The sequence below is a fragment of the Oncorhynchus clarkii genome, chromosome 2 (assembly GCF_045791955.1).
Source record: "Oncorhynchus clarkii lewisi isolate Uvic-CL-2024 chromosome 2, UVic_Ocla_1.0, whole genome shotgun sequence".
NCBI classification, from domain to species: Eukaryota; Metazoa; Chordata; class Actinopteri; order Salmoniformes; family Salmonidae; genus Oncorhynchus; species Oncorhynchus clarkii.
Genome location: NC_092148.1, coordinates 87461593 through 87476779, shown reverse-complemented (window position 1 = coordinate 87476779; position 15187 = coordinate 87461593). Strand labels below are relative to the sequence as shown.

General features: G+C 39.0%; 1 protein-coding gene across 1 annotated transcript; it reads left to right on the top strand.

Annotated features, from left to right (window-relative positions):
- The first annotated feature begins 2578 nt into the window (after positions 1–2578).
- On the top strand, positions 2579–13138 carry LOC139375537 (troponin I, cardiac muscle-like). Its single transcript, XM_071117370.1, has 8 exons — positions 2579–2710; positions 4114–4142; positions 8872–8926; positions 9572–9703; positions 9860–9949; positions 10777–10950; positions 11152–11235; positions 12887–13138. The coding sequence occupies exons 2-7, from the start codon at positions 4132–4134 to the stop codon at positions 11230–11232; spliced, it is 543 nt and encodes a 180-aa protein (XP_070973471.1). The 5' UTR covers positions 2579–2710; positions 4114–4131; the 3' UTR covers positions 11233–11235; positions 12887–13138.
- Positions 13139–15187: the final 2049 nt, after the last annotated feature.

Below are 15187 nucleotides of genomic sequence, written 5' to 3'. Positions count from 1 at the left end.
TCAAAGACATGATAAATATACAGGATATCAAAGACCTGATAAATGTAGAGGATATCAAAGACATGATAAATATAAAGAATATCAAAGACCTGATAAATGTGGAGGATATCAAAGACATGATAAATATAAAGAATATCAAAGACCTGATAAATGTGGAGGATATCAAAGACATGATAAATATAAAGAATATCAAAGACCTGATAAATGTAGAGGATATCAAAGACATGATAAATATAAAGAATATCAAAGACCTGATAAATGTGGAGGATATCAAAGACATGATAAATATAAAGAATATCAAAGACCTGATAAATGTAGAGGATATCAAAGTGGTTATTTCCTTTGTACCATTGACCTCACTTACTGCATTCACACAGAGAATGAACTCTGGCTGGGGTTACAACACATCAAAATCTGCCACCTTACACTAACACCTGTTAGTCCCACTCTAAATAAAGCACCGCTAAGATTTATATGGCTTGTTCTCAGGTCACAGGTGGCGATCTGATGTGTTGGCTAATTATCACATAAAGACACCTAAACCTGTGGTGTCAAAGGTTGTTGAAAAGTGTGTAGCAGAACAACTGATTGCCCACCTCAACAACAGCCCCTTCACATTACACTCCATGCAGTTTGGCTTCAGAGCGAAACACTCCACAGAAACGGCCAACTGCTTTCTTCTGGAAAATGTGAAGTCCAAGATGGACAAAGGGGGTGCTGTTGGGGCTGTGTTTCTGGACCTAAGGAAGGCTTTTGATACTGTTAACCATGAGATTCTCATCACAAAACTGTCCAAGTTCAACTTTTCCCCTTATGCCTTGAGATGGAGGAAATCATACCTTGAAGGCAGAACTCAGTGTGTCAGAGTGAGCAATGAGCTGTCGCCCACTCTTAGCTATGATGTGGGCGTGCCCCAAGGGACAATACTGGGGCCACTCCTGTTCAGCCTGTACATTAATGATCTGCCTTCTATCTGTACTGGGTCTGAAGTTCAAATGTATGCAGATAATACAGTGATATACGTGCAAAGAGCAAACAACAAGCTGCACAAGAACTCACTACTGTAATGGTCCAGGTTACAAAGTGGCTCAGTGACTCGTGTTTGCATCTCAATGTGAAAAAAACTGTTTGCATGTTCTTCACAAAGAGGGCAACAGATGCTACTGAGCCAGATGTCTATGTGTCAGGGGAGAATTTCCAGGTGGTATCTGATTTTAAGTACCTTGGCATCATACTTAATTCCAACCTCTCTTTTAAAAAGCATGTGAAAAAGGTCATTCAAATATCCAAATTCAACCTAGCTAATTTCCGATTTATACGAAATTGTTTGACTACAGAGGTAGCAAAACTGTAAACTTGGTCCAAACATTTCAAACAACGTTCCTAATCCAACCTAAGGTGTCCTAAAACGTAAATAATCTATAAAATTTAAGATGGGATAAACTGTTTCCAATACCGGATAAAAACAACGTGAAGCGTTCACTCGCACCAAAATACTAGAGACCTTCAGAGTGACACTTACAAAGAACAGCCATACTTCTTCATTTCTCAAAAGAAAAACATCAAACAATTTCTAAAGACTGTTGACATCTAGTGGAAGCCCTAGGAACTGCAGCCAGGTTCCTATTAAATAGTGCTTCCCATAGAAAAACATTGGGAAATACTATAACCTCAATTGTTTTTTTCCCTGGATGGTTTGTCCCGGGGGTTTCACCTGCCAAATAGGTTCTGTTATACTCACAGACATTATTTTAACAGTTTCAGAAACCTTAGAGTGTTTTCTATCCAAATCTATAACTTATATGCATATCCTTGCTTCTGGGCCAGAGTAACAGGCAGTTTACTTTGGGCACGCTTTTCATTAGGACGTGAAAATACAGTCCCCTATCCCTAAGAAGTTTTAACAGCTTCTACGCGCAAGCCATAAGACTGTTGAACAACTAATCAAATGGCCACTCTGACTATTAACATTGCCCCCCCCCCCTTTGTTTTTACACTGCTGCTACTCGCTGTTTATTATCTATGCATAGTGACTTTACCCCTACCTTCATGTACAAATGACCTCGACTAACCTGTACCCCCGCACATTGACTCGGTACCGGTACCCCATGCATATAGCCTTGTTATTGTTATTTTATTGTGTTATTTATTTATTTATTTTTTATTTAGTTTATTTCAAAAATATTTTCTTAACTCTATTTCTTGAACTGCATCGTTGGTTAAGGGCTGGTCAGTAAACTTTTCACGGTAAGGTTTGTTGTATTTCGGCGCATGTGACAAATACAATTTGATTGGATTTGGTTGGATTTGATTGCCTAGAGTTGCTCTGAGACAAGTTGGTAGACTCCTATGGCAACTAACCATAGGATGCTGTAGGAGTCTACAGACACGCCGCAAGGGAAGGTTTTAGAGGGGCTCTAACAATAAATGTTTAATGTTAACTTGCCACCAATGGGTGGCGTCAGAACCATGCGACAGACAGACAGTGTACTGCCCAAACATCCAAGTCCATATAAGTTGTTTTATTGCAGCCCTTTCCTGCCTGAATAATGTTTGTAAACGTCAGCAGGAGAGTGGCTTGGACAGCGAGCAGTCTATTTTAGTGAGCCATTCACACAGGGGTTAGAAACTATAAATCTGAATGATTTCCCCCCTATCCTCTCTCAGTCCCTCACTCTCTCCCTCTCTCAGCCTTTTCTACATCTTAAAGGTAGGGTACCTCTCAATGACCACTTTGGCTTGATATTAAGGAACTTCGTTTTTTATATTTCATCTTCTGTGTAGAATACATGTATTATATTGTAGGTGCACTGTGAATGCAGGAAGAGTGTTGAGGAGGCAGAGGAAAACAGTATGGGAATGTGTGATTTTTCAGTATAGGTGAATTGTATTTATTTCTGGAGGTTCTGCCGGAATTCAGATATGAAATTGATGATATGATGACACATTGGATTAATATTTTGCCATAGACTGCAAGATAGTGTTAATTAGTTCACATGCCTTTAAATTAGTGGGCTATGGACTACACTGACACCTATGCAGAGACTCTTGTCAGTTACGGAGATAAACGTTAGCACCTCACATTGTAAATCTTATATTTTCAACTAAATGTTTTACAATATTTATATTTGAACTATTTAAATATAACATTTAGGCACATTGCTTCTACTCTGCTTTTTACTTGGGAGCAAAAAAGAAACCAGCACAGCCTTTGAAATTGTGATTGAAATGTAAAATGTGTTGTAATGGTTTGTCATTTGGGTGTTACATGCTCTGACATTTTACCAGAAAATAATGATATGTGATATATAATAATATCTCAAAGTTTCTTTGTGTGAAATGTTGACCTTTGGAATCAGGTCATGTGAGCTGCAAATAACAATAACCCCGTACTGCCTCACATACTGTACACAATTCAAATGTGCTACAATAAAATAACTCCCTTCGTCAAGTATGGACTGAGGCCTCTTTTGGATTTGGACGCACCAGCAGTGCACAATAAATTATCTAAAGAGAGTTTTAATGAGGCAGCACATGCTCTGAGTACGTGACATAGCTGACCCAAAGACCATACAACCAGTCATCAAACCCCATCCTCAGCATTGGGAACAGCTCAATTGATGCAGAAATGAAAGATACAGTCATTGAATTGTATTTCCATCCATACATTTTACAACCAAATTAATAACATAGTATATAAATAAAGGAAAATTGTTCCCACATTAAAAAAAAAATCATCAATGGATAAAAAAATGTACAGTACATAAAATGTAAAGTACATAAAAATGTACAGTACATAAAATGTAAAGTACATAAAAATGTACAGTACATAAAAATGTACAGTACATAAAATGTAAAGTACATAAAAATGTACAGTACATAACATGTAAAGTACATAAAATGTAAAGTATATAAAAATGTACAGAACATAAAATGTAAAGTATATAAAAATGTAAAGTACATAAAAATGTACAGTACATAAAATGTAAAGTACATAAAAATGTACAGTACATAAAAATGTACAGAACAGAACATAAGCCTGAATGTTCAGTTTACTGTATTTCGTTTTACGTGGGGTAAAAATGCTAACTCCTTTCTCTATCTAAATTTCAGTAAGATAAGCAGGAAAACATGGCAGACGCGTAAGTATTCATGTTCACTGTGTGTATCAAGGTTATTATAGTAAACTAAAACTGAAACTAAAACGAAAATTAATCATGAAAAAACGATTTAGTCAACTGAAATAAAATGATTAACAAACCCATTTGAAAACTAAAACTATACTAAAACTATTAAATTGGACTCCAAATCAAATAAAAATAAACATTAATTATGTTCAATTTTAGTTTTTGGGGGGTCAAAAAGCGAGTGGGGTTTTCAATGGGATTTTAAAGCTTTTTAAATGTTTTTTCTTTACTTCTAATGGGGTTTCAAGCTTCTGAATCTGGCAGATCACATTGAGATTTAGTTTAGTTTAGACTCACAAGATGATGTTGCCAATAGCAGCACTGTTGATATTTGGCATTTTTGAGTTGTAAAGCTAAAGCAACCGACTGTAGACAAAAGTCGAGGAGTGAAGCCGGGGGAGGTGCATCTGCCACTGTCAAAAGTTGGAAACGAATGTGGTTTTCTACCACATTCTACAAGGCTCAGACCCACGTGGGAGTATTGCCATTGTTTAGAAACATTTTAATAATAATATGTGTGTACACATTATAAATTTAATTTGTGATAGAGAGCCTCAAATATCACATATCACAATGCATATCTACAGGGCATTCGGAAAGTATTCAGACCCCTTCACTTTTTCCACATTTTGTTACGTTACAGCCTTATTCTAAAATGGATAACATTGTATTTCTCCCCCTCATCAATCTACACACAATACCTCATTAAGACAAAGCAAAAACAGGTTTTTAGAAATGTATTACAAATATAAAACTGAAATATCACATTTACATAAGTATTCAGACCCTTTACTCAGTACTTTGTTGAAGCACTTTTGGCAGCGATTACAGCCTAGAGTTTTCTTGGGTATGACGCTACAAGTTTGGCACACCTGTATTTGGGGAGTTTCTCCCATTCTTCTCAAGGTCTTGTCAAGCTCTGTCAGGTTGGATGGGGAGCGTTGCTGCACAGCTTTTTTCAAAGATGTTCGATCGGGTTCAAGTCCGGGCTCTGGCTGGGCCACTCAAGGACATTAAGAGACTTGTCCGAAAGCCGCTCCTGAGTTGTCTTGGCTGTGTGCTTAGGGTCGTTGTCCTGTTGGAAGGTGAACCTTCGCCCCAGTCTGAGGTCCCGAGGGCTCTGGATCCTGACCAGTTTCCCAGTCCCTGCCACTGAACAATATCCCCACAGCATGATGCTGCCACCACCATGCTTCACCGTAGGGATGGTATTGGCCAGGAGATGAGTGGTGTCTGGTTTCCTCCAGATGTGACGCTGCCACCACCATGCTTCACCGTAGGGATGGTATTGGCCAGGAGATGAGTGGTGTCTGGTTTCCTCCAGATGTGACGCTGCCACCACCATGCTTCACCGTAGGGATGGTATTGGCCAGGAGATGAGTTGTGTATGGTTTCCTCCAGATGTGACGCTTGGCATTCAGGTCAAAGAGTTACATCTGGTTTCATCAGACATCTCATGGTCTGAGAGTCCTTTAGATGGCTTTTGGCAAACTGCAAGCGGTCTGTCATGTGCCTTTAACGGAGGAGTGGCTTCCGTCTGGCCACTCTACCATAACAGCCTGATTGGTGGAGTGCTGCAGAGATGGTTGTCTTTCTGGAAGGTTCTCCCATCTCCACAGAGGAACTCTGGAGAGAGAGACCATTGGGTTCTTGGTCAACTCCCTGACCAAGCCCCTCTCCCCCGATTACTCAGTTTGGCCGGGAGGCCAGCTCTAGGAAGAGTCTTGGTGGTCCCAAACTTCTTCCATTTAAGAATGATGGAGGCCACTGTGTTCTTGGGGACCTTCAATGCTGTAGAAATGTTTTGGTACCCTTCCCCAGATCTGTGCCTCGACCAAATCCTGTCTCTGAGCTCTACGGAGAATTCCTTGGACCTCATGGCTTAGTCATTATGGGATATTGTATGTAGATTGATAATAATTAGTATTTATTTAATCCATTTTAGGAAAAGGCTGTAACATAATACACTTTCCGAATGCACTGTAAATCATGGCACATTGGTTCCTGTTTCAGTCATGTCTTTGGTCACGTTCGCATGGTTAAAACAAAAACACCCTGATGATTGGTTAAAACAAAAACACCCTGATGATTGGTTAAATGATTGATGATTGATCACATGATTTTTGGAAAGATCATGCATTGTATGTAGGCGCTATTGTCAGAAATGGTGTTTTCCCAGAAAGCAAAACAATTTGAAAGAAAGAGAGAGAAAGAGAGAGAGAGAGAGAGAGGAGAGAGAGAGAGAGAGAGAGAGAGAGAGAGAGAGAGCGAGAGAGAGAGAGAGAGAAAGAGAAAGAGAAAGAGAGAGAGAGAGAGAGAGAGAGAGAGAGAGAGAGAGAGAGAGAGAGGGAGAGAGAGAGTTAGAAAGAGAGAGAGAGAGAGAGAGAGAGAGAGAGAGAGAGAGAGAGAGAGAGAGAAAAAAAAAGCGAGAGAGAGAGAGAGAGAGAGAGAGAGAGAGAAAAGGCGAAACGGATGTTCTGTTTGAAACTGATGGTGGGTCAGGTGAAGAAGAGAGCACAGAGAGTAAACCAGTGGGCTGCAGTGGTGAAAAAGAAAGGACACAAATTAAGTACAGTTGTGATGGAAACTAAGTAATCCCTAGATTAGTTTATAGTCAGAGTGAGGGTTTTGGATCAATTTTACCTGGGGGATCTGTTTGAATTCACAAGGAGTATGATGGATAATTTGGGTGAGGTGGTGTCGGCAAGAGTCACGAGCTGGTTTTATTCCTATTTTTTGTGTGTCCGCGGACCAGAAGAAGCGTGCTTTGAGCCTCAAAAATATTTTGGAGTGGAATGTTTTGTGCATGGATTTCCTGAAGCAGGTTGCCTGTCAAAGGGGTTATTTCTGGGGTTCCGCATGAAGTGGATGGGACGGCAGGGTAGCCTAGTGGTTAGAGCATTGTACTAGTAACCGAAAGGTTGCAAGTTTAAATCCCCGAGCTGACAAGTTGTTCTGCCCCTGAACAAGGCAGTTAACCCACTGTTCCTAGGCCGTCATTGAAAATAAGAATTTGTTCTTAACTGACTTGCCTGGTTAAATAAAGGTAAAATAAAATAAAAAAAATATACCTGAGTAAGTAGGTGAAGTGATTGATGTCGACTGACCTGTATGGTGGAAGTATGGAAACTCACTCCGTCCATATTATAGTTTCTTGATGAGTCTCTTCCTTCTCATGTAAAGCTAGGCTGTATGAGATACCATGTAAGATTCCGAGTGGTGCAGTGCTCAGTGCTAGAGGCGTCACTACAGTCCTGGTTCGATGCCAGACTGTATCACAACCGGCCGTGATCGGGAGAGAGGGAGGCACACAATTGTCCCAGCTTCGTCCGGGATGGGGTGGGGGGGTGGTTTGGCTGAGGTAGGCCGTCATTGTAAAATAACAATATGTTCTTAACTGACTTACCTAGTTAAATAAAGGAGAAATACATGTTTTTTTTAAAGTACGACCCAGTAGTACTGTTTACTTCATGCATCTACATCATCTCGCTGAGTCATCTCGCTGAGTCTACCTTTGAAGCTGAAATCCTCAACCGTGAAACAGCCATGTCCATTTGCAATATTACAACAACAAAGTTACTGCAAACAACCAAAAGTTTTTTCCTTCTCACACATCATTGCACGGATGATAGAGCGCAATATGTACTGCCATTTCTTTTTACCATGCTGCTTGACGTCTCAGCAGTGTTGCCAACTCCTCAGTAAGGAAAGTTGGCCATGTGCATGTAATTGTGATGGACGCTGTAGCAGAGAAGAATAACGTTGTGGTAGAGACAAAACGTGTGTAAAAAAAAACACCCTAAATATGTTAAGAACTACAAATTAACTTTCTTCTGTCGATTCTTGTTTTTTTTTATGTTACAATTCCAACCCTCCTCCTTTATCCGGGCTTGGGACCGGCTAAAGTGACCCAAAAGAGACACACTGGCGGAGTTACTTACTTTTATATTTTTTATTTTTTATTTTAGTTTTCTTAATTTGTTTTTGTTTTTAACCTTATGGTCCACTTAGGAGCTGTGCGAGGACTGGGCCGCCTGTGAGTGCTTTGGGATGGGGGCCCACGGAAGCACTTGCTGCTCGTTGAGAAGAGTAAGAACGATACATGCTTTCACGTCAGAGTCTCCAAAAGTCTCCAATAACACCAGAAAAAGTTGCTAGATTTGTCGCTAGTCGCTTTTTTGAAAATGTGTCGCTAGAGGGGTCTGAATACTCGCTAAATATAGCGACATTGTCGTTAAGTTGGCAACACTGCTCCTCAGCTCGGCAACAAAAACAATAAAATTGTAGTGGGGCGACCGTGGCGCTGCTTTCGACTACTGCGGGATCCACCTTTAAACCTAACCTAACCGATAACTTGACCCATCATTTTATGTGTGGAAAAAAGTGACATCCCCAAAAACAAACCACACAAACATACATGGCTCCTCTCACACATAGGTTACTTTCTGTCCCTAACAGTAAAACTAAAACTAAATCATATAAAAATGTAATATAAATGTTTTAGAAATGGTAAAGTGGATCTGAATTTGTAATAAAAATCGTAAAACTAATAGAAATAAAAATGTATATAAAAACACAGAAGTATAATAACCTTGGTGTGTATTTGAATAATGAACCATATATAAATGACAGGTTAGCACATTGAAATGTTATCTCTCTTCCCTCTCCCCTCCTAATGACACAGACCAAAACCAAAAGAAAAGTCCAAGATCTCCTCAGCCCGACGGTTGGGTTTGAAGGTGAGCGTTGCATTCCATTGTCAACACAAGAAACAAACAAGTCGTCTTACATTTGCGACATGAATGTTATATAAACATAATGCATGCCATAATGTGTAGCTCATGAACCCTGACCTCTTGTGACCCTTTTTAACATATTTTGGATGTTAATGCTCCTATAGATCAGATTGCTGACTCTAGCTTTATGCTCCTTCCTAAAGATCAGTAGTTACCAGATTGCTGATTGTAGCTTTATTCTCCTGTAGATCAGATTGCTGACTGTAGCTTTATTCTCCTGTAGATCAGATTGCTGACTGTAGCTTTATTCTCCTGTAGATCAGATTGCTGACTCTAGCTTTATGCTCCTTCCTAAAGATCAGTAGTTACCAGATTGCTGATTGTAAGCTTTATTCTCCTGTAGATCAGATTGCTGACTGTAGCCTTATTCTCCTGTAGATCAGATTGCTGACTGTAGCTTTATTCTCCCGTAGATCAGATTGCTGATTGTAGCTTTATTCTCCTGTAGATCAGATTGCTGATTGTAGCTTTATTCTCCTATAGATCAGTTTGCTGATTGTAGCTTTATTCTCCTATAGATCAGATTGCTGATTGTAGCTTTATCCTCCTATAGATCAGATTGCTGATTGTAGCTTTATCCTCCTATAGATCAGATTGCTGATTGTAGCTGGCCAGATGCTAGAGGTTGAGGTGGAGGAGAAGAAGAGAGAAAGAGATGAAGCTCTGGCTGAGAGAGTCCCTCCTCTCAAACTGTCTGGCTTGTCTGTGGAGGAGCTCCAGGTATACACATTGTATAAAAAAACTGTTTTGAGTGCATTTATAATGCCATATAAGCCGGGCATAATGCGTTATAATGCACGACGCAGTTGAAATTCCTGACAGAAAGTGTAACAAAATAAAATATGATAAATGAGCTGTCTTTTGTTTTCTCTGCAGGATTTGTGCAGAGATCTGCACCATAAGATCGATGTGGTAGATGAGGAGCGATATGACGTGGGACTCAAAGTTACCAAAAATGACAAGGAGGTAGGATACCCCCAAAATAATTTGTAGAAAACAAATCATTCCAGAGGGAAATGACAAAAGATAGTTGAAATGTTTTATAGATTATTGTATGTAAGGTAAAGAATTGCTCCTGTGATATCATAAAAGGATTGCATTATTCCCCTAACATTTAAATCCCTTCTACTTCTATCAGTCCAACATGCACCTTTTTTGAATGCTTGGACTGTACATTTGAAGATGACACTGTTAAAACACAGCCTCCCGGTGGATACATACATTTAGAGCCAAGGTCAGCCACAGTACATACTAGTTACTGTACAACTGGGAGGACTAAGTGTGCAAATTGGACTGATAGAAATATGGGTCCTGGTCCAAAGTAGTACGCTATAAAGGGAATAGGGTACCGTTTGGGACGTAGACGATGTCAATTGTCACAGTTAATGTGCGACCCTTTGTTGTACCTCGAAAGTAGCTAAAATCCTGCTTACTGTGACTGTGATATGTGGCTGCTTCTCTCAGCTACTCTACGAGAAAAATAAACTCAAACATTTTTTCATCAGTCCACTGTTGATACAATCCCAAAATGTTTTGCATGTCAGCAGTCAAGTTTTCAAGATATTGGACTTTCAAGAAGCAAAGTGTCACTTGTCACATAATCATGATGATATGGTAAGTGACACATCTTGAAAACTTGACTGATGACATGCCACACATTTTGGGACTGTATCAACAGTGGACTAAGGATTTTTCCTTCAGGATGAACGCACTACCTATAAGTCACTCTGGATAAGAGCATCTACTAAATGTCTAAAATGTAAAAATGTCCTTTGTTCTTTGTGCTCTGCCAGATCCATAATTTAGGACTAAAGATCATTGAGCTGCAGAGCAAATTCAAGAAGCCAAACCTGAAGAGGGTGAAGATCTCAGCTGAAGCCATGCTCAGTGTTCTGCTTGGCTCCAAGCATAAGGAGACCATCGACTTCAAGTCCAACCTCAAGACAGTCAAGAAACCAGAGGAGAAGGTAAGACTGGTGCATGCCCGTTCGTACTTCACGTGCAAGATGTCTACTTGCTTTTACATGTTATTCAGCTACTCTTACAGGCGGTTGAAATCTGAGAACCTCTTCATCTCTCGGACAAATTATGAACTTGTTGTTTATTCTCAAAGTAGTTCGTTTTCAATGAATGATTTAGTGTAGATAATACATTTCTGGTCCTCCCAGAAAGAAGAGGTCACCGACTGGCGTCAAAATGTGGATGCCATGTCTGGCATGGAGGGCAGAAAGAAGATGTTTGACGCTTGAAAGGTACACAAAACATTGTCTGTACTGAGAAGATCAATTCCAGCATTCAACCTGCAGAGCCTTCAGAATGCATTCATACCCCTTTTGTTGTGTTACAGCCTGAATTTAAAATGGATTCGACATGTTTCTGGCCCATCTACGCACAATACCCCATAATGACAAAGTCAAAACGTGTTTTTAGACATTTGTGCAAATTTCTTGAATATGAAATACCGAATTATCTCATTTACATCCGTAATCCCACCCCTGAGTGAATTCATGTTAGAATCACCTTTGGCAGCGTTTACAGATGTCAGTCTTTCTGGGTTAGTCTCTAAGCTTTGCACACCTGGATTGTACAATATTTGTAGATTCTTCCTTTTAAAATTCTTCAAGCTCAGTCAAGTTGGTTATTGATCATTGCCAGACAGACATTTTTAAGTCAAAACTGTAACTAGGCCACTCAGGAACATTCAGTGTCGTCTTCGTAAAGCAACTCCAGTGTATATTTGGCTTTGTGTTTTAGGTTATTGTCCTGCTGAAAGGTGAATCCATCTCTCAGTGTCTGTTAGAAAGCAGACTGAACAAGATTTAACTCTAGAATTATTCCTGTGCTTAGCTTATTACGTTTATTTTTATCCCCCCAAACAACTCCCTAGTCCTTGCCGATGACAAACATACCCGTAACATGATGCAGCCACCACCATGATTTGAAAATATGAAGAATGGTACTCAATGATGTGTTGATTTGAATTTGTCCCAAACATGACGCTTTGTATTCAGGACAATAAAGTACATTTCTTAGTTTACCTTAGTTAAATGTCTCAGTTTTACCTTAGTGCCTTGTTGCAAACAGGATGCATATTTTGGGAATTTTTGTATTCTGTACAGGCTTCCTTCTTTTCCCTCTGTCAATGAGGTTAGTATTGTGGAGTAACTACAATGCAGTTGACCCATCCTCAGTGTTCTCCAATCACAGCCATTAAACTCTGTAACTGTTTTAAAATCACCATTGGTCTCATGGTGAAATCCCTAAGCGGTTTCCTTCCCCTCAGGCAACTAAGTTAGGAAGGAAGCCTGTATCTTTGTAATGACTGGGTATATTGATACACCATCCACAGGGTAATTCATAACTTTACCATGCTCAAAGAGATATTCAATATCTGCATTTACATGTATTTATTTAAGTATCAATAGGTGCCCTTCTTTGTGAGGCGTTGGACAATCTCCATGGTCTTTGTGGTTGAATTTGTTTGAAATTCACTGCTCAACTGAGGGACCTTACAGTTATCTGTATGTGTGTACATAGTACAGAGATGAGGTAGTCATTCAAAAATCATGTTAAACACTATACTGCACACAGAGTCCATGCGACTTATTATGTGACTTGTTAAACACATTTGTGCTCCTGATTTTATTTAGGCTTGCCATAAAAAAAGGTGTTATTTATTCAAGACATTTTAGATTTTCCTTTTTAATAAATTAATTTCAAAACGATTCTAAAAACATAATTCCACTTTGCCATTATGGGGACTTATAATTCCATAAAATAACATACAATCTCACTTTAATCCATTTTACATTCAGGCTGTAACACAAAACAATTTGTAAAAAGTCAAGGAGTGTGAATATGTTTATATGTTTATGTTTATGTTTAATACATCATGTTTTGCAGATTAGTGATGATTATCACGTTATCCTCCAACGATGGCTTTGATGATTGAAGATAAAAGACGACAGAGAGGGCAACTGAAGGTATGAAGAATAATTGTAGGAGATAACTGAGGGAACACATGGAGGAGAAAAATAAATACATACAAACATTTGTTCTTTTTTGTACGTGAAATAAAGGTTTTGATTTAAATGACTGTATGAGAATGTTGAAGGGAAAACAGATAGTGTGTGTACAATAAACTTAATATTAGTGTGTTTGAGCAAATGCATTTGCTTATTTTCAATGCCTTTATGTAGAAGTTACAAGCCAATCCTTTTTTATTGTAGTATTCCAAGTGTAGTTTCTTGTTTGACGAACGATATTATCCTCAACTGCCTGATGATGGCAGTGTTAGCTTGAGGTCGGAGAACGTTGCTTCCACCCACCAAGTTGCTATTTTTCTCTATTATTGGTTGTCTACTGTACAAATGTACTATTGAATGTCTATATACATATACATCAAGAGTTACTTGTTTCAAAACTGATACCAATTAAATAAACTTTTAACTCAATTGTAAATCATCTGCTTGTGAAATGATTATGGGGGCATTATGGATTGCTGTGGTAGGGATTGGGATTCAACCATTTTCTTTTTTTTCAGAGAGCTAGTCAAACAGCGGAAGACAGGACAGTACTCTTAATATACTCTCTGTATTTAGGAAGTAAATACTCTGGATATCCATTGGCTTGGGGTGTATATTGTACATGTATTGCCAATTTGTGGTAAATATAATATTTTTGACAGAGGTACACTACCGGTAAAAGGTTTTAGAACACCTACTCATTCAAGGGTTTTTCTTTATTTTGACTATTTCTTTTTTTCTACAGTGTAGAATAATAGTGAAGACATCAAAACTATCAAATAACATATATGGAATCATGTAGTAACCAAAAAAGTGTTAAACAAATGAAAATATATTTGAGATTTGAGATTCTTCAAATAGCCACCCTTTGTCTTGATGACAGCTTTGTACACTCTTGGCATTCTCTCAACCTGATTCATGAGGTAGTCACCTGGAATGCATTTCAATTAACAGGTGTGCCTTCTTAAAAGTTCATTTGTGGAATTTCTTTCCTTCTTAATGCGTTTGAGCCAATCAGTTGTGTTGTAACAAGGTAGCGGTGGTATACAGAAGAAAGCCCTACTTGGTAATAGACCAAGTCCATATTATGTCAAGAACAGCTCAAATAAGCAAAGACAAATTACAGTCCATCATTACTTTAAGACATGAAGGTCAGTCAATCCGGAAAATTTCAATAACTTTTAAAGTTTCTTCAAGTGCAGTCGTAAAAACCATCAAGTGCTATGATGAAACTGACTCTCATGAGGACCACCACAGGAATGGAAGACCCAAAGTTTCCTCGGCTGCAGAGAATAAGTTCATTAGAGTTACCAGCCTCAGAAATTGCAGCCCAAATAAATGCTTCACATAATTCAAGTAACAGACACATCTCAACATCAACTGTTCAGAGGAGAATCAGGCCTTCATGGTCGAATTGCTGCAAAGAAACCAATACTAAAGGACACCAGTAATAAGAAGAAACTTGCTTGGGCTAAGAAACACAAACAATGGACATTAGACCGGTGGAAATTTGTCCTTGGTCTGGAGTCCAAATTAGAGATTTATGGTTCTAACTGCCGTGTCTTTGTGAGACGCAGTGCGGGTGAACAGATTATTTCTGCATGTGTATTTCCCACCGTAAAGCATGGAGGAGGAGGTGTTATAGTGTGGGGGTGCTTTGCTGGTGACAATGTCTGTGATTTATTTAGAATTCAAGGCACACTTAACCAGCATGGCTACCACAGCATTTTGCAGTGATACACCATCCCATCTGGTTTGGGCTTAGTGGGACTATCATTTGTTTTTCAATAGGACAATGACCCAACACACCTCCAGGCTGTGTAAGGGCTATTTACCAAGAAGGAGAGTGATGAAGTGCTGCATCAGATGACCTGACCTCCACAATCCCCCGACGTTAACCAAATTGAGATGGTTTACGATGAGTCGGACCGCAAAGTGAAGGAAAAGCAGCCAACAAGTGCTCAGCATATGTGGGAACTGTTGGAAAAGCATTCCAGGTGATGCTGGTTGAGAGAATGCCAAGAGAGTGCAAAGCTGTCAACAAGGCAAAAGGTGGCTATTTGAAGAATCTCCAATATAAAATATATTTTGATTTGTTTAACAATTTTTTGGTTATTACATGATTACATATGTGTTATTTAATAGTTTGATGTCTTCACTATTATTCTACAATGTAGAA